Below are 18,538 nucleotides of genomic sequence, written 5' to 3'. Positions count from 1 at the left end.
TGGTCACACCCATTTGCCACCCCTAACTGCAAGACAGAGTAACCACTAATGAGATATGTAATACTCAAATTTCTCTTTCTTTTGAGGAATTTGCTACTATTTGTGATTTACCCTGCTCCGAGTCCCTCTACACCCCTGAACCTCATAGTTCTATAGAAGATTTTGACTTTTCTCTTCTTCTCAGTCACTTTTTATCGATCCATCGACAAGTCACAAGCTCCCTATTACTATGGAATTTGTGACACTGAATGATCGTCTCATTCATTGTGTGATTACTCATGTGCTAATCCTTTAAAAATTGAATCTTAAGCAAATATCTAAAACCGATGTGATGATCATATGATTACCGGCTAACAATACAAGCTAATAAGATTGAAAATATGACATATTAATTTTTTAATAACATATAAATTACCTCTTTTATCTTTAAAATCCTACAAATTAATATACTGTCGATTTTAAATGTAAAAGTAATAGAAAGGATCAAAGTTATTTAAATTTACAATAGAATAAATAATTTCATAAATAAAATAAGATAAATGATGAAAATAATAAGAGAAAATGGATGATGTACTGACCGTGTAATTTATTTTACACTATCAATCAATGACGATCATGCATCCTGTCAAGTCAGAAAATTGTAAAATACTTATATGATATGATAAAATGAATATTCTTATTAGATGACAGCATACAAATTTTTTAAACCGTTCGTGCATCACGATTAAACCCAAATAATAATTACATTTTTTTAAACTAAATTGAATTTTGTAATATTTGTGAGGCTAAAAGAAAATGTCTGGTTAAAGCGTCATTTAATATATGGGATAGACTGAGGAAGTACAGATCATCTGATAACTCCGTTATTAAAGTACATAATAGTTCTGCAATGGCATCATTCTCTGTAAACGTCACCGCTTCACCTTCTCCACTCATTCTTCAACGACGTCCTTTCTCCAACTTTTCATCCTCTACTCATCATCAACTACAAGTACTTTCTTCCACTCATCAATTTTTCTTAATTTTCTCAAAACCCTTTTATCATACTTTACTTAGGCCTCTTAGTTATGGAATGGAATTTTCTTGATGGTTACTTGTACTAATTATTATTAAAAATACTATCTTTCTCTAATTCAGGATTCACATCTGCAAAATAAAAAATTTGGGGCTTTCTCATTACTGGGTTTCGCACCATTTTCTTTCAATTTGAGGAGGAGGTAATAATATTCCATTTTTCGCACTTGTCCATCATGTATCTTATGACATAGCTTATATTATAAGTGATTATGCATATAGGTGATTGAGATGATTGAGATTAAAGCTAGTGCTGACTGCGGTGTAAAATAAAATAGTTTTACACTATCATCCAATAGAAATTGATCATTTAGTCATTTCATACTACTAACTTAAAAATATCAGTGTGATTTGTTCCGTTAAACCAACCTCAGTTAGTAGCTGGACATCGGACTCGGGTTGGAACATGTTACCTCCTAAATAAGTTTCCATTTTCAATCATACTAGCATCTATTGTGTAGTCTTATAACAAACTCTTATTGCTGAAGCTGTCAATAGTAAGTTGGAGTGTTTGAATCTAAAAACAGGAGAACTTTGATGTGTGCAGCCAATCAAGATTCAATGGAAGTAGTGAAAGAAACAGGCAAAACGAATGGCCTGATCGGTGTATTGGGCGAAGTTGATTCTCGTCAAGTAAGAATACGACTGAATTTTTCAACTTGTTTCTTATCCTTCCTTCCATTTTATCCTGCCTTTCCTTGAGGTCAGGTTTGGAATATACACAATACTAGGTGGTTAGAATACCAATTTGGCTATTCCATAGTATGATGGACTTCAATTTTTCTCAAGGTACATGACAAAAGTACTGAAGCTTGGTCGCAATTTGCCAAAAGAATATCAGGTGAGTGGGATGGATTTGGAGCAGACTTCAGTAATCAAGGGGGCACAATCGAACTTCCGGAGTATGTGGTGCCTGAAGCATATCGAGAGTGGGAGGTCAAAGTATTTGATTGGCAGACTCAATGCCCCACTCTTGCTAACCCAGAGGATCATGTTCTCGAGTACAGGTCCATTCAGTTACTTCCTACAGTTGGATGTGAGGCTGATGCTGCAACGGTATACAGTTCGGATGAGAGAAAAGTGGGTGGCGAAAACAGCGGAGTTACCACTTTTGCTTACCAATCGAGTGGCTCTTATGTTGCTGTCTGGCAAAAGAAGGACGACGTAACAGAGTTGGAATACTGCTTGATCAATCCTCAAGATTTTGAATCTCGGGTTAGGATTATTCAGCGTATCCGTGTATCAAATAATACAGAGATTAAGCTACAGGGTGTAAGAGTATTTCGTGAGCAGTGGTATGGACCATTCAGAAACGGCGATCAACTAGGAGGTTGTGCCATTCGCGATTCCGCTTTTGCTTCTACAGCACCTATGATTGCTTCAGATATTGCTGGTATCTGGCAGGGTTCTAAAGCTATCACCACTTTCAGCGCTACAAACACCGTGAGTGCCAAGGATCTCTCTTACCCTTTGTTTTTCATATATGTATTTTTCTTGTTTTATCGGTTTCATTACACGGCTTTCTATTTAACTCCAGGAGATTTTTCGAGAGCTTTTAGACGCCGGACTGCAGAAGTCTGTTAGAGATGGAGAAAACAATGTATTACTTCCTAAGCAGCTGTGGTGTTCGCTTAAACAAAACAAGGACGGCGAAACTATAAGCGAAGCGGGATGGCTTTTAGATCAAGGGCAGGCAATCACATCAAGTTGCTTATTCTCAAGCACTGCGAAGCTGAAGGCAAGTTAGATATTATTATACTGGTTTTTACTCGTGTGTTTTATTATCTAACATGATCATTCTCTTCATTTTTGCAGGAAATATCAATAGCATTAGAAACTAGAGCCTCGGAATAAGTAGAATAGCCTTGGTGGCAATCCATTCTGATCCAAATTTGTTTACATCTCTAAACGCATCACAACCAAGGTGAAATTCATCTATAAATATGATAAATTTGTCGCAAAAATCGGCATTATTTAAATGACTCATTTTAGTTTGTGTAAATAAGCTCTATTAAGTTTTTATTTCTTCTGGTTCATGGTAGCTTGTTTCAGTTAAAGGTTTCTTTGCATGTTTCTGGAACTTATACCGCATGCTGATGAATTTAGTGCTTCAAAGTTAAGTTGTCATTCTATGAACGTTGATCTCCATATTTGATTTTAAAAAAAATTGCTCGTACTCCTATCATTATCCCCCTACCTCTATATTTTTAAAAATATTTCAATTCTACCATTTTCACTTATCAAATAATTTTATTATCTAAGATTTATCATTTCATACTCCTACCAAAGTGTATCAGATAACTTTGTCTAAATTTTTTTTGGTATGTGATTTTTTTTATCGGATAACTTGTGATCAAGTTTTTCTATATGTATTTTTCTTCATCGGATAACTTGCAATTAAGTTTTCCGGTATGTAATTTTTCTTCATTGGATAACTTGCAATCAAGTTTTTCAATATGTAATTTTTCTTCACTGATAACTTGCAATCTGCGTTGCAAAGGTACGGGTACATACTCAGTAATCAATACGGATACTGGTACGAAATACAACATTTTTAGAAAAACCAAGGTACGGGTACGCGAGTGTTAGCTGGAAGTTTCGACGTTGAGTCTGATTCAATATAATGAGCAAAAGAAAAGAAAATATCTTTGAAGATGTTCTGGACTTCGACATAAAAAGCATTGATTGAAAAAGTCCAGTCGAAATGATCCTTGTATAAGAGGGAAATGTTGTATGAGACTTAGAAATATTTCTAAGTTTAAAGTGATAATTCAACGGAGGCAACATTAAGATTGTGTTCGACAAAAATGTTTGAATTTGAATAAAAGAAGGATAACTGTATTTTGTCCTTGTCTAGTTTCAAGAAAAGACGCGTGGAACGTTATGATGGATTGAAGACATGCCGAGCGCGACGAGTCATTGTCTAGGAGAAAAGTCGTTGATAGCAGTTATTTCGACTTAGTATATATAGGGGTATTAGTATTAGGATTTCTGTGTGTTCAATTGTTGTACAAATACTCAAAATTACTCAAAGTATCTTGTGTATTGAGAAAATAGTGTCATTGAGAATGTACGTTTGATAACACCATATTTTACATTTCAATTGAAGTTTATTTATACTTTTTCAGAATTTATCTTCCATTGCAAGTTATTTTCAAGCACCTTTATTGTACTTTCCTTTACCTTCTGCAATTCATCTCTTTAAAAACCTTTTAAACGAACAATCTTCAAACATGAATGATGTCGAAGTGTTCATCACTTTCCAAATATAATTTCAATAATAACGCATGTTATAGGATCAATATGGTTGATCCTGTGAGTAACTAAAATATTTTTGATTTGGAAGACCAGCGGTTGTTTATCAATTTTCACGGTATATAAATTGGCACGCCCGGTGGGACAGTGTTAGTGTTTGAAATAATTTTCTTTTTGAAAATCTTTATCAGTTCTTCATTTTGCTATCTCTCTTTATAACTTCGTTGCATGTTACTAAGAAGTGGTAAATTGGCCACAACCAACGAAGATAGACTAAGGAGAAGATACACGAGGAGAATGGTGAATCCAAATCCACCAAATAACCAAAATCCTCAAAATAACAATGGAGAACCAACCTCTGCATCTTCGGTAGGGGGACTACGGTCGCAACGTCTGTTTCTTAACCTGTACCATCCACGGCAAATTCGATGCTTATGTAGTCAATTTCCCAAATTGGACTTATTTTATCTTATGTGGGGGCCACAGGATCCACCAGTAAATCCCTTAGGGACACCAGTGACCCCCCCTCTAGTGGGAAATCAATTTTTCAGGCCTTATGTGACTGGGCTTTCGATGCCTTTAAATGGCCGCGAACAACCATTTGGCATGTCAACTTCAATGATGGAAAATAACGTCAACGTATATTGACTCATTGATGAATGCATCTTCGCCATTACAAGGGTCTGGGTCTGGTGTTAATAACTTGGGTCAAAGTCAACCCTTAGGGATGTGTTTTCATACCCAAATGCCCAATTTAACAAATAATTCTGCAGCAATAATGAGGCTGCAAATGGTCGAAAGTAACCATGAAATGGTCCAGATGCTGGCCCAAACAATGGCTACAATATTTAACCCTTTGATCCAAAACACTACCCAATCAAACCAACAAATGACAACGCAAATGACGCACATTGCTGATTTCTTTGGTGTGCCACAACCTCCTCGACACCCTCAAAGGAAATGGATAAGAGAAAATCAAGGGTTAGCCATCGAAGAGGACTTTGCCATTAACCAAGTCCCACGAAATGCACTACAAGAAAATATGGTGAATCAGGGAGTGGGAGTCGAACCACCTAGGGTCGAAACACGGAGAGTCGAACCCCCTAGGTCTGAGCAACAAATCCTAAGGGAAAGAGAATCAAGGGTAGTAATGGTAAATAATAACCAAATTGCTTACGAAGTCGTACAACAAATTCGACGTGATGATATGGCAATAGACAATAATCTAGCAGCCATGGTCAAAAGAATCATGGCGCGAAAAGGGGTAAATGTTGGCCTCCATAGGCCAAATTACACATCACCTTTATCTGAGTATGTTCTGCAATCAGAATTACCCGCTAGATGGAAAGCCCCTTAGTTCATTAAATTCTCTGGGGACACTAGTGAGTCCACTGTCGAACACGTGGCCAGATACCTAGTAGAGGCAGGGGAAATTGCAAATAATGAGAACCTTAGGATAAAATATTTCCAAGTTCCCTTACGAATAATGCCTTCACATGGTTCACCATATTATCAGCGAATTCTATTGATACTTGGACTCGTTTGGAGAGATTGTTCCATGAGCAATTCTACATGGGACAGTCGAAGATAAGTCTGAAAGAATTGACCAGTATCAAGCGAAAGTTCACTGAGCCAATAGATGATTACCTAAATAGGTTTTGTTTGCTTAAGGCAAGATGTTTTACACAAGTGCCCGAGCATGAGTTGGTCGAAATGGCCGCTGGTGGCCTTGATTATTCTATTTTGAAGAAATTGGATACCCAATACCTGAGAGACATTGCCCATTTGGCTGATAGAGTTTGACAGGTAGAACGTTTGAAGGCTGAGAAAGCCAGAGCAAACAAAAATAACAGGAAAGATAGAATAGCTTATGTTGAATTAGGTGATGACGAACCTGAAACGTATGATGATCCGGTGAATTTCGAAGAAAGCGAAATTGAACTTGCTGAACTAAAGCAAGGACCACCTTATTCTTGCAAAGTCTTAGCGCTTTCAAATGGAAAGAATCCAGTCGAACCAAAAAAGAATGATAGGTTTCCTAAGAGAACTTATACCTTCGACGTCACTAAATATGGTGAAATCTTCGACTTACTTGTCAAAGATGGCCATATGGTAGTGCCTCCAATCTCGATTCTTCGACTCGGATGTTGATCAACCTTCGTCCGAAACTTGTTGTACAAGCTACCATGAAAATGAGTAGCTAAGTCCTTCATTTTGTCAAGGTTAGATGTAGATGATCATAAGCTTTGTATGTATATGGATTGATCTTCATTTGTAAACTCTGTGATGATGAATGTATGGTGAAAACCTTGTTTTATTGATAACTCTTTGTGTTGGTTTATCATTGAAAGGTGTTTTCCAACTCTTGACCTAGGTTTTCATCCATCTTTGTTCTTTAGCTAGAGATAGTATTGAATGAGTTTGTTCACTAAAAAGTTAAACCTAAAAGTTGTCATTTTGATAGATTGTGTGAGAGATCAACAATGGATCAAAATGGGAAAAACCACAATGTGTGTTAGAGATAAACACATTGGGAGGACTTTGTGGATGTGTTTATCATCTAATGGAGTTTATGAGTTTTGTTTGATCGAACATATGCATGCAAAGTGATCGTCGAACCCTAACTTTGACAATCTTTCTCAAATCGTAAAACCAAAACTTTTACCGCAATTTCTTACTTTTTATGCAAGCTACCGTAACTAAAAACTAAAACCCCCCTTGTTACTATAAGTTAAGAACTTAACAACTGTCGAACGGTGGCAATATCACATAATCCCTGTGGAGATGATAACAAACCCCGATACTCTAACCTTCTATCCAACAAAATGGTGTCGTTGTCGGGGATTGTGAATTGATATTGCGAGCATCGCAATAGTTGCTTAATTTTTTAATTCTCGAATTTTTGACTTGTGCTTGTTAATTTGTTTGGTTTAGTGTGCAGCTTTCGTTTTATGCGAGGGCAGGTTCCTGAGGACCAACTTCTATTTGATCCCGAGATCGAAAGAACCGCAAGGAGACTGAATAGCAGAACGAGACGAAGGAGGCAACAAGCTAGACAACAACAAGAACAAGGAGAAGGTTCTTCTACAACACACCCACCACCTTTCACACCTATCATGGATCCACCACCACCGCCGCCTGTTTCCACACCATGGGTCAACAATCCGAGGAATACAGCTCAGTTTGCCAACCACACGGGAAGGCAAGCCGAGATGAAGACGGGAACTCTTAACTTGCTATACGGAAGTCCATTCACCGGAATGGACCATGAAGATCCCTTTGCTTTTCTCACCAAATTTTACGAGATAGCATTGGCGGCCGGAGTTGATCAAGCTCAAGAGCTACCGTTATTCAAAAGACTATTTCCTCATGCTTTGCTCGGCAAAGCCAAAGATTGGTACTTGGATCAAACACCTGCAGTCATGACGGATTGGAAGGTGTTGGAAGAGAAGTTCATTGAAAGATTTTTCTCCCATAACCGGTTCATGGAATCCAAAACGGTTATCTTCGTGTTTTCTCAAGGAACCAACGAATCATTGAATGAGGCATGGGAAAGATTTAAATCCATGCTTCGGAAGTGCAAAGGGCATGGTTTTGACGAATTGACGCAAATCCACATTTTCAAGAATGGCCTTCAACCTAATTGCAAGCCGTTATTGGATGCTACCTCGGGTGGTTCTTTGTTGTCTAAAAGCGCCGAAGAAGCTACTGATATCATTAACCGTATGGCTCTAAATGACCTCCAAAGTCAAAATAGAGGCAACACTTTGAAGAAATCGGGAGTGCTTGAACTTGGGACAAACGATGTTATTCTTGCCCAAAATAAACTCATTTCACAACAAGTTGAACTCTTAACTCAATAAATAAAAGAGTTGAAAGAGCCTTCAAGAGCTAAACAAATAGCTTGTTGTGAGCTTTGCAAGGGTGATCATGACACCGGGTTTTGTCCACCTCCCGGGTTCGAAGAGGTGAATTACATGGAGAACCAACGAGACTACCAACCGAGGCAACAACAACAACAACCGTATCAACAACATCCTCAAAATCAACAACAACACTATCAAGGGAATCAAGGGTTCCAACCAAGGGCAAACTATCACCATAACCAAGGTTATGGGGGTGGTACTTCTAGCCGTCAAAATCCTTACCAACCTCAATAACCGCCGATCGTGACTTCAAAGTTAGAAGAGACATTGACACAATTTATGCAATTGTCAATGGCTAATCAAAAGAGCAATGATGCGGCAATCAAAAATCTCGAAACTCAAGTCGGTCAACTTGCTAAACAACTAGCGGAACAACAACCCGGACCATCTTTTTCGGCGAACACGCAAACGAATCCAAAAGAGCATTGTAAAGCGATAACGACGAGAAGTGGAAGGGAGTTGATTAGTGAGAGTAAAAAAAGAGATGAGAGTGAAAAAAGAGAGGATGAGGAAAAAGATGAGGAGAAAAAAATAGAGGATAGCATTGATGGTGAAGTTGGGGAGTGGAGTGAGGAAGAAGTTGAAAAGAATGAAAAAAATGGTGAAGTAGAAAATAAAGAAAGTGTGGAAATTGAAAAAAAATAAGAGTGATGAAGTGACGGTGGAGGGAGTAAAAAAGAAAAGAGAGAGGAATTCTAGAGCTTCTAAAGGAAAGGAGGTAATGTGCACTACTCCAATCCAAAACCTTCCGTATCCACATGCTCCATCTAAGAGGGAGAATGAACGGTATTACGCCCGGTTCATGGATATATTCAAACAACTTCAAGTGAACATTCCGTTTGCCGAAGCATTGGAGCAAATGCCTAAGTATGCGAAATTCATGAAAAACATACTTACTAAAAAGCAGAGGTACGCGGAACCGGAGACAACTGTCCTAGATGCTAGTTGTAGTGCAATCATTCAACAGACGCTTCCGAAAAAAGAGGTTGACCCGGGACGAGTTACTTTGCCGGTTCAAATTGGTGATGTCTATGTTGGAAAAGGGCTAATTGATTTGGGGTCAAGCATTAATCTAATATCATTGTCTATTGTGAAGAGGCTTGGCAACATTGAAATGAAGGCCATCCGGATGACTTTGCAATTGGCCGATAAGTCGACTACCCATCCTCATGGGTTAGCTCAAGATGTTTTGGTCAAATTTGACAAATTCTTCTTCCTAGTTGATTTCATTGTGATTGATATGGAAGAGGACGACGATGCTCCGCTTATTCTTGGCCGACCGTTCATGAAAACCGCACGCATGATGATTGACGTTGACGACGGTTTGATGAAAGTAAGGGTCCAAAATGAAGAAGTTAATTTTGATCTATTCGAAGCCATGAAGCATTCAAAGGATAGGAGTGATAGCTTTCGCATTGATGTGATCGAAGAGGCAACTTTTGAAGTTTCTAAACATATTCATGAGATATCTCCTATGGAGTTAGCTCTTGATGACTCCTTTGAAGTTTTCACAATTGAAGAAGAGCAAGCTCTTGATGAATGCCTAAGGGAACTTGATAGTCTAAAAGAGTTACATCCGTGGGAAGTTGAGGAGGAAGTATTGAAGAAGGAGGTTAATGAAGAAAAATCGCCGACTAAATTAAAAATGTTACCTTTTAATTTGAAGTACGCATTCCTCGACGAGACCGAAGCAAAGCCGGTTATCATAAGCAATCTTTTGTCAAAGAATGAAGAAGCCCGTTTGATCAATGTTTTGAAAAAGAATCAAGAAGCCATGGGTTGGACTCTTTCCGATCTCAAAGGAATTAGTCCTTCCTATTGCATGCACAAGATCTTAATGGAAGAGGACTTTAAGCCGGTAGCTCAACCGCAACGCCGCTTAAATCCTACTATGAAGGAAGTTGTTAGAAAGGAGGTTGTTAAGTTATTGGATGCGGGAATGATTTACCCGATTTCGGATAGCCCATGGGTTAGTCCTGTACATGTGGTTCCGAAGAAAGGTGGCATTACCGTGATTCGAAACGAAAAGGATGAGTTGATCCCGACAAAAGTAGCAACGGGGTGGCGTATGTGCATTGATTATAGGCGGTTGAATACCGCAACTCGAAAAGATCATTTTCCACTCCCGTTCATGGATCAAATGCTAGAAAGACTTTCTGGGCAACAATACTATTGTTTCTTAGATGGCTATTCCGGGTATAACCAAATTGCGGTTGACCCGGCCGATCATGAAAAGACGACTTTCACATGTCCTTTTGGAATTTTCGCATACCGTAAAATGCCCTTTGGGTTGTGCAATGCACCGACGACTTTCCAAAGATGTGTGCAAGCTATTTTTGCCGACCTTATCGAGAAAACAATGGAGGTCTTTATGGACGACTTCTCCGTATTTGGTGGTTCATTTGGTCTATGCTTGGACAACTTGGAAACGGTTCTTGAAAGATGTGTGAAGACGAATCTTGTTCTCAATTGGGAGAAGTGCCACTTCATGGTGACCGAGGGGATAGTGCTTGGCCATAAAGTCTCTTCAAGAGGGCTTGAAGTTGATCGTGCTAAAGTTGAAGTGATTGAAAAGTTGCCTCCTCCGGTGAATTTGAAGGGAGTCCGAAGCTTTTTGGGGCACGCCAGTTTCTATCGGCGCTTTATCAAAGACTTCTCAAAGGTAGCTAGGCCTTTGAGTAACTTGCTAGCTAAGGATCAGGTATTTCTTTTAACTGATGAGTGTTTACAAGCTTTTGAAATTTTAAAGGAAAAATTGGTTACCGCTCCAAATTGGAATTTAAATTTTGAGCTCATGTGTGATGCGAGCGACTATGCAATCGGAGCGGTATTAGGCCAAAGAAAAGAGAAAAACTTTCATGCGATACACTACGCAAGTAAAGTTCTTAATGAGGCTCAAGTTAACTATGCCACCACTGAAAAAGAATTACTTGCGATAGTGTATGCGCTTGAAAAGTTTAGGTCCTATCTTATTGGTTCCAAGGTAGTAGTGTATACCGACCACTCGGCGATTAAATATTTGCTCACCAAACCGGACTCGAAGCAAAGGCTCATCCGTTAGATCCTCTTGTTGCAAGAATTTGATGTTGAAATCAAAGACAAGAAAGGATCGGAAAATTTGGTGGCGGATCATTTATCTCGCTTAGTTAATGTGGAGGTTACCGCTTCCGAGAAGGAAATCCGGGAAGAGTTTCCTGATGAAAAACTTTTCAAAGTTCAAGTTAGGTCGTGGTTTGCGGACTTTGCGAACCACAAGGCTAGTGGTTTGGTGCCTCCCGACCTAACTTCGAACCAAAAAAGGAAATTTCTCTCGGATGCTAAGTACTACGTGTGGGACGACCCATACTTGTTTAAATTGGGTGGTGACAACCCTTTAAGGAGGTGTGTTACTGGCGATGAAACGCAAAGCATTCTTTGGCATTGTCACAACTCGCCTTACGGCGGACACTACAATGGAGTAAGAATGGACACTAAAGTCCTTCAGTCAGGATTTTATTGGCCTACTATTTTCAAAGACGCAAATGCCCATGTGCAAAGTTGTGATAGTTTCCAAAGAAGTGGTGGGATTGGTAAGAGAGACGAGATGCCTCTCCAAAATATCCAAGAGGTTGAAGTGTTCGATTGTTGGGGTATCGACTTTGTTGGACCATTCCCACCCTCATATGGTAATGAATATATGCTTGTGGCGGTTGACTATGTTTCTAAGTGGGTTGAGGCGATTGCCTCACCTCGGGTGGATGCTAAAACGGTAATAATTTTTTTGAAGAAAAACATCTTTTCCCGTTTTGGAACCCCCTGTGTGTTGATTAGTGACGGAGGGTCGCACTTTTGTAATGCACCATTAGAAAGCGTTTTGAAACATTACGGTGTATCACATAGAGTGGCGACTTCGTATCACCCACAAGCAAACGGTCAAGCCAAAGTCTCTAATCGTGAGATTAAGAGAATTCTTGAAAAAACCGTGTCAAATTCTAAAAAAGAGTGGTCGCAAAATTGGATGAAGCGTTATGGGCATACCGTACCGTTTTTAAAGCTCCAATTGGGCTAACTTCTTTTCAATTGGTGTTTGGTAAAACTTGCCATTTGCCGGTTGAATTGGAGCACAAAGCTTTGTGGGCTCTGAAATTATTGAACTTTGATAAGGATTTGGCCGGTGAAAAAAGAAAAGTGCAATTGCTTGAGTTGGAAGAAATGCGCAATGTCGCATATCACTCGAGTTGGTTGTACAAAGAAAAGGTTAAAAAGTATCATGACAAAAAGCTTAGGAAGAAGGAATTTGTGCCCGGACAATTGGTTCTTTTGTTCAATTCTAGGTTGAAGCTATTCCCCGGAAAATTGAAATCTAAATGGTCCGGGCCATTTCGTGTCAAAGAAGTCAAAGAATATGGAGTTGTTGTCATTGAGGACGTGGAGAAGAAAGAGAGTTGGACAGTTAATGGCCAACGTTTGAAGATTTATCTTGGTGGTCTTATGGATCGCGAGAGCTGTGCAATCTCCTTGGATGTTCCTCTGTGAGCATCTCGAACCGTCGAGCTTATCCGATGTTAAACAAGCGCTTGTTGGGAGGCACCCCAACATTGTAAGTATTTACAGCTTTCTGTTGTGTGGTATTGGTGTTCAAATTGATGGAACCTTGCTGAAATGTGTTGTGCATGCTGTTTTAAAAAAACAAAATACTGTCATGCTCGCTGGCTGCTCGCTAGGCGAAGGCAGTAGCGAGCTGATTCGCTAGCTGCTCGCTAGGCGAAGACAGTAGCGAGCGTAGCGTGACAGAACTTTTATTTTATTTCACAGGGCCACTCATTTGGGCCTAAAACTCTTTATTTTGTTTTAAGTCTGAATATAAGGATTGAACTCACTCTCACTTGCACAAAAATCACCTCTTTCACTCTCATCTCACACAAACCCTAACTGTTGCATTGCAAACCCTAACCGTTGCATTCCAAATTCAATCGACCTCTCCAATCAGGTTTGTTCTATCTCCATTACTTTATGCTTTCAAGTTGTAAATTCTGAAGTATGAGACATTTAGGGTGAATTTGGGAGATTGGGTATCATTTGGTTTTGCATGTATGTTTAGAAAGATTCCTAGCATGTTAAATCACTTTGTTTCTGAAATGGGTACCATTAGACTTAGGGTTTTCTGAAATCGGTTTGTTATCAAGGAAGAACTCAGAATCCCGTAACATTCGCTAGCATCTTCGCTAGGCGAATCAGTGGCGAGCATTCGCTGCCACTTCGCTAAGCGAACCAGTAGCGAATCTTCGATGGGTCCTCGCTAAGCGAAGCAGTAGCGACCATGACAACAGTTGGTTTTTCTGTTTTGATCTCTAATCTGTTTTGTGGTTGTGTGCTGTTTCTTTTCTATGATTTTACATATGGCATCCAGGTCAAGCTCTGCAAAAAAGAGAAAGGTCAGAAGCACTTCCCGTACTGTGCCAATTCAATTTGACACCGATAAATTCATCGGGGCAAAGCAGGCCGCACGCTATGTGGCCTTGGAAAAAAGAAAAATCTTGCCAGAGAAGAGGTTTATGATCAACCCCGAAGGCGATTATCGGACATTTGCAGGGTTGTTTCATAGCAAGAAATGGGACCGGTTGATCTCTCCACTTGAAAGCTATGACATCGAGATAGTGCGTGAGTTCTATGCGAACGCACTGCCAAATGACGACGAGCCTTTCACTTGGACTACTAGAGTGTCAGGACGTCAGGTCGCTTTCGATAGGGATGCTATCAACCGTGTGCTGGGTGAACCGCTCCATCTGGGAGCTAATGAGAGGGACACATACCACAGGGATCTGAGGCTCCACAGGGACACTGATTCTATTTCTGCAGCCCTGTTGTTTGAGGGAAAGTAAGTTGAGGTGAACCCATCTGGGGTTCCTATGAGGTACCATAGGGAGGATATGATTCCCTTGGCTCAGCTGATCCTAATGCTGGTTCTGACCAATATTAAACCCAAGTCCCACACGTCGACCGTGTCGATCCTAGTGGCACACTTGGTCCACTGCATTCTCACTAATATTCAGATTGATGTGGCGAGAATCATTGTTATTGAGATGAAGTCCGTGGTTGAGAGCGGGCTGAAGTCGGGGGCACGAGTTAACTGCCCCCTTGCTTTTCCTTGTCTCATCATGGCTTTGTGCCAACAGTCGAGGGTGAAGCTACCCTCCCGCAGTCAAGTGAGGATTTCGTCCGCCATCGATGATAGATATGTGGCCAAGTACTGTAAGCCCAAGAACTTCAAGAGTAGTACAGGTGCTGGTGAGACCAGGGCTGCTGATGGTCCTGGTACTTTTGCTCAAGGATTTGATCCTTTCCAGCAAGCTGTCTGCAATTATAATTGGGATTGGATGGCGGCGACTCAGCGCGTCATGATTGATATTCACGATTTTATGCAGTTGTTACAGTTGCAGGTACGTGACCCTTCTGGAGAGCATCCTCTGATGACGCGTGAGCAGTTCCTGCAACATACTGGCTGGCCTGAGGACAGGCCTGTTTTCGGAGAAGGGGCGGGTGCTGGTACTTCTGGTGCTTCTGGTTCTGGTGGTGCTAATGATGTTGCTGCTGATAATGATAGTGATGATGGTTCCGGTTCTGAGGCCGGTAGTGAAGAGGGTTCTGAGTCCTATGAGGACTAAGTTTGTTTTTTTATGTTATGTTTTATTTTATTTTATTTTCAGATATTTGGTAGTTGATTATGTACTTTTTGGGCTGTTTTGTCCCCCACGCACATTTTTAACATTTTGAAGTGATGATTGTGTTTATGTTTTAAATTATTGTGTTTGGTTTGAATTTCTTTTGTTTAATAAATTTTTGGTTGTTGAGGGTCAAACCTTCTAGATTGGTTGCTCCTCAAAGAAGTATCCCATGAAGGTGCATCCGAGCTTGGATGGCGATGATAAAAATAAACAAGCGAATAATGTTAAGGTACATGGTTACCTCCGGTTAGAATTTTAGAATGCATTAAGAACTTTACTCTTTTCGTAAGTAAATATTGTTCTTTTTGCAACATAATTGAATGAATGATTCACATAGGACTTAGAACCACAAATTGTGAGGAAACCTCCATTGTACACTAAAACTGTTGGATTCTAATAAACTGTGTCGATTCATTTGATTCATGCTTTGTCTTTTATTATTGTGAATTTGTGGAAGCAATTAGAAATGATCAAGGCGCTTGTTTTCTTTCGAGCACAACCAGTTCCAAATACAACTTACCCGTGAGCAGAGAGTATTCGTGAACCCCTTTGAGCTTAAACAGTTGAATCTCAGCTTGAAATAAGGCGAGATGTCAAAATATTTTTTCTTGAAACCCTGAAATTTTTGATAATTGTTCTTTTGCCGTAAAAAGTCAAGAGCATTCACTTGGGGTGAGTAAAAGATAAGTTGGGGAGAACGAAAATGAGAATCGGTAGGTGCCACAACTTTTGAATAACCGAGCAAGCATTGAAAAAATAAAAATTAGAAAAGAGAAACATCTGTTTTGTGAATACAATGTGAAAAAAAAATAAAAAAATAAAGAAAATGAAAATGAATGCTTGCTTGGAAGAAAAATAGTGAAAAACAAAAATTGAGTTGTGAAATAAGAGTTGTGAAGGTTTCAAATGAGAAACAAGTGGAACAAAGTTGAGATGTGTGAATAGCTTGTACAGTGAATGTCTCTTTTGCATCGGCAAGTTCGTTTTCAATGGCCTTAGATATGACCCTTGTTTGTAAACCTGACCAAGCTACAACCGGAAAAGACCTTAGTGATCTTCGCGCTTCCGCATTTTCATTTATAATTGTTAGACATTGTATGAATTGGATTGACTTGTGCATTGTTTGTTGGAGAGTGAAATTGTCCCCGCGGTTGCAAACGCGTAATTTCTTCATTCCTTATTGGAAGAGGAGAGATAGGGTGATTCATTCAGGATAATATTGTTGTGGATTGATACATGTTTTGTTTTGCTATGAGGCTTTAGTTCTTGTGTATTATGTTATTCTAACCATTGAGAACTTGTGTCTGGTTGATTCTCTTGTGTTTGAGCCATTTTATCCGATTTCGGAGAAATCTTTTTCTTTAAGCAAATCCTCTTGTCCTTCAAGAGGCATACTTTGCTTAAGGGAAAGCAAGAATCTAGTTGGGGAGAGTTGTTAGATGCCCAAGTTTGCTTATTTGAGCTATCAAATGTGGGCATCTTTCACTCCTTTTTATCGAAAAAGTGTTCGAAACCGCCCTTGCTTTTGTTGATTTGCAATACTATGTGAAATGATCTTGGTACCTTTAATTTGTGTGTTATTGTGCAGGAATTAGGTATGAAAGAGTAGAAAACGAAGGCACAAGAAAGATGGCAAAGGAACCAAGAAAGAATGCAAACATCAGCAAGCTCGCTAGGCGAGTGAGGTAGCGAAGTGCTCGCTAGGCGAGCACTCAGCGAGATGCCAGCGAACACTTCCAGACTTGGACATAACCAAAGTTATCAATTACTCGCTAGGCGAATCTGTGGCAAGGATGCAGCGAGAAATTCCAGTAGCAAAACCTTAAGAACTCGCTGTGGCGAGGGAAGTAGCCATGTACTCGCTAGGCGAGCATCCAGCGAGCAGGTAGCGAGCAATTCCAATAGCAAATTCATCAAGGCTCGTTGGAGCGAATGAGAGAAGCGAGGGTTTTGCCTAGCGAAGGATTGTTCGCCTAGCGAACATATGCAACTTTTCTGGGATGTCTCCTCTGGGCGCAGGCTACTCTAGTGGCTTATTTTGGGGCTCGTTAGGCGAACCATTCTGCTCGCCTAGCGAGCATGATAGCTCAGTAACCAGTACTATAAGTAGCATGGGCTATTTTTTGGAAAGGACACTTAGATATTTTTCAACATTTTTTCATCTTCATTTTTCTTGGGATCATATTTTGTGCTCTATAAACCCATTTTCTCATACTTCTTCTTCTCTTAACAATATTTTACAAAAAGAAGGTGGATTCCCATCCAATCTCGATTCTTCGACTCGGATGTTGATCAACCTTTGTCCGAAACTTGTTGTACAAGCTACCATGAAAATGAGTAGCTAAGTCCTTCATTTTGTCAAGGTTAGATGTAGATGGTCATAAGCTTTGTATGTATATGGATTGATCTTCATTTGTAAACTCTTTGATGATGAATGTATGGTGAAAACCTTGTTTTATTGATAACTCTTTGTGTTGGTTTATCATTGAAAGGTGTTTTCCAACTCTTGACCTAGGTTTTCATCCATCTTTGTTCTTTAGCTAGAGATAGTATTAAATGAGTTTGTTCACTAAAAAGTTAAACCTAAAAGTTGTCATTTTGATAGATTATGTGAGAGATCAACAATGGATCAAAATGGGAAAAACCACAATATGTGTTAGAGATAAACACATTGGGAGGACTTTGTGGATGTGTTTATCATCTAATGGAGTTTATGAGTTTTGTTTGATCGAACATATGCATGCAAAGTGATCGTCGAACCCTAACTTTGACAAAATTTCTCAAATCGTAAAACCAAAACTTTTACCGCAAGTTCTTACTTTTTATGCAAGCTACCGTAACTAAAAACTAAAACCCCCTTGTTACTATAAGTTAAGAACTTAACAACTGTCGAACGGCGACAATATCACATAATCCCTGTGGAGACGATAACATACCCCGATACTCTAACCTTATATCCAACAAAGTGGGATAACATTAAAGTATTAAGACTATTATATATATAGACTGATGATCACATCTCATGGATCATGGATGAAGAGTTATCAAGTCTTAAACATAAGTATGAATATTAGGGGTACTATTTATACTGGATTGACCCGCTATGAAAATATTACATAGAATATTATGCAAAGTGTCACAAGCTATTCTCATGGTGATAGTGGTGTATACCACCCTTCGACCTGAAACCACTATGGACCCTATATGTAGAGTCAAGTGCTTTATTGCTGATCAAACGTTGTCCGTAACTGGATGACCATAAAGACATTTGATGGGTACTCCACGAAGCATGTTGAGGGACATGAGTAACCTAGATAGAATTTTCCCATCCTGTGTAACAGATAAATGTCTAAGTGCCCAATATTAAACTGAACAAGGATGACACAGTTTATGCCTTGTGTTCAATATAGACATAAGGGCAAAAGGGTAAATTTTATACACAAGTATTATCATAAAAAAGGGATTTGTCGGATCACATGACATTTTCGTGTCTTGGGTAGCAGTGATGTGTTGCTAGATACCGCTCACTGTTTATTATGTTAAATATGTGATTTAATATAATTGTCAATGTCGCGAAAA

At 39.4% G+C, this 18,538-nt stretch overlaps 1 protein-coding gene across 5 annotated transcripts; it reads left to right on the top strand.

Annotated features, from left to right (window-relative positions):
* Positions 1 to 821: 821 nt before the first annotated feature.
* LOC127093077 (uncharacterized) lies at positions 822 to 4,208 on the top strand. Of its 5 annotated transcripts, none has more exons than XR_007792415.1 (7): positions 822 to 991; positions 1,138 to 1,217; positions 1,602 to 1,707; positions 1,864 to 2,517; positions 2,612 to 2,812; positions 2,890 to 2,998; positions 3,932 to 4,208. XR_007792415.1 is itself a non-coding variant. In XM_051031978.1 (6 exons), exons 1-6 carry the CDS (start codon positions 890 to 892, stop codon positions 2,926 to 2,928), a joined length of 1,182 nt encoding a protein of 393 aa, XP_050887935.1. In that variant the 5' UTR covers positions 822 to 889; the 3' UTR covers positions 2,929 to 3,110. The 5 variants fall into 5 exon arrangements, 1 of the variants encoding a protein (XP_050887935.1); XR_007792414.1 differs by having other exon boundaries at positions 3,575 to 4,208; XR_007792416.1 differs by lacking the exon at positions 3,932 to 4,208 and adding an exon at positions 3,117 to 3,259.
* The last annotated feature ends 14,330 nt before the right edge of the window (positions 4,209 to 18,538 follow it).

The sequence above is a fragment of the Lathyrus oleraceus genome, chromosome 6 (assembly GCF_024323335.1).
Source record: "Lathyrus oleraceus cultivar Zhongwan6 chromosome 6, CAAS_Psat_ZW6_1.0, whole genome shotgun sequence".
NCBI classification, from domain to species: domain Eukaryota; kingdom Viridiplantae; phylum Streptophyta; class Magnoliopsida; order Fabales; family Fabaceae; genus Lathyrus; species Lathyrus oleraceus.
Note: the sequence above shows the minus strand (reverse complement) of the source record. Positions and strands in the feature narration are given on the sequence as shown.

Bases quoted from the DNA above. Each gene is read 5' to 3' on its own strand.
- LOC127093077 (XM_051031978.1), top strand. From the start codon at position 890: ATGGCATCATTCTCTGTAAACGTCACCGCTTCACCTTCTCCACTCATT. The intron at 992-1,137 runs GTACTTTCTTCC...TCTCTAATTCAG, and splicing joins CTACTCATCATCAACTACAA to GATTCACATCTGCAAAATAA. The intron at 2,813-2,889 runs GCAAGTTAGATA...TCATTTTTGCAG, and splicing joins CAAGCACTGCGAAGCTGAAG to GAAATATCAATAGCATTAGA.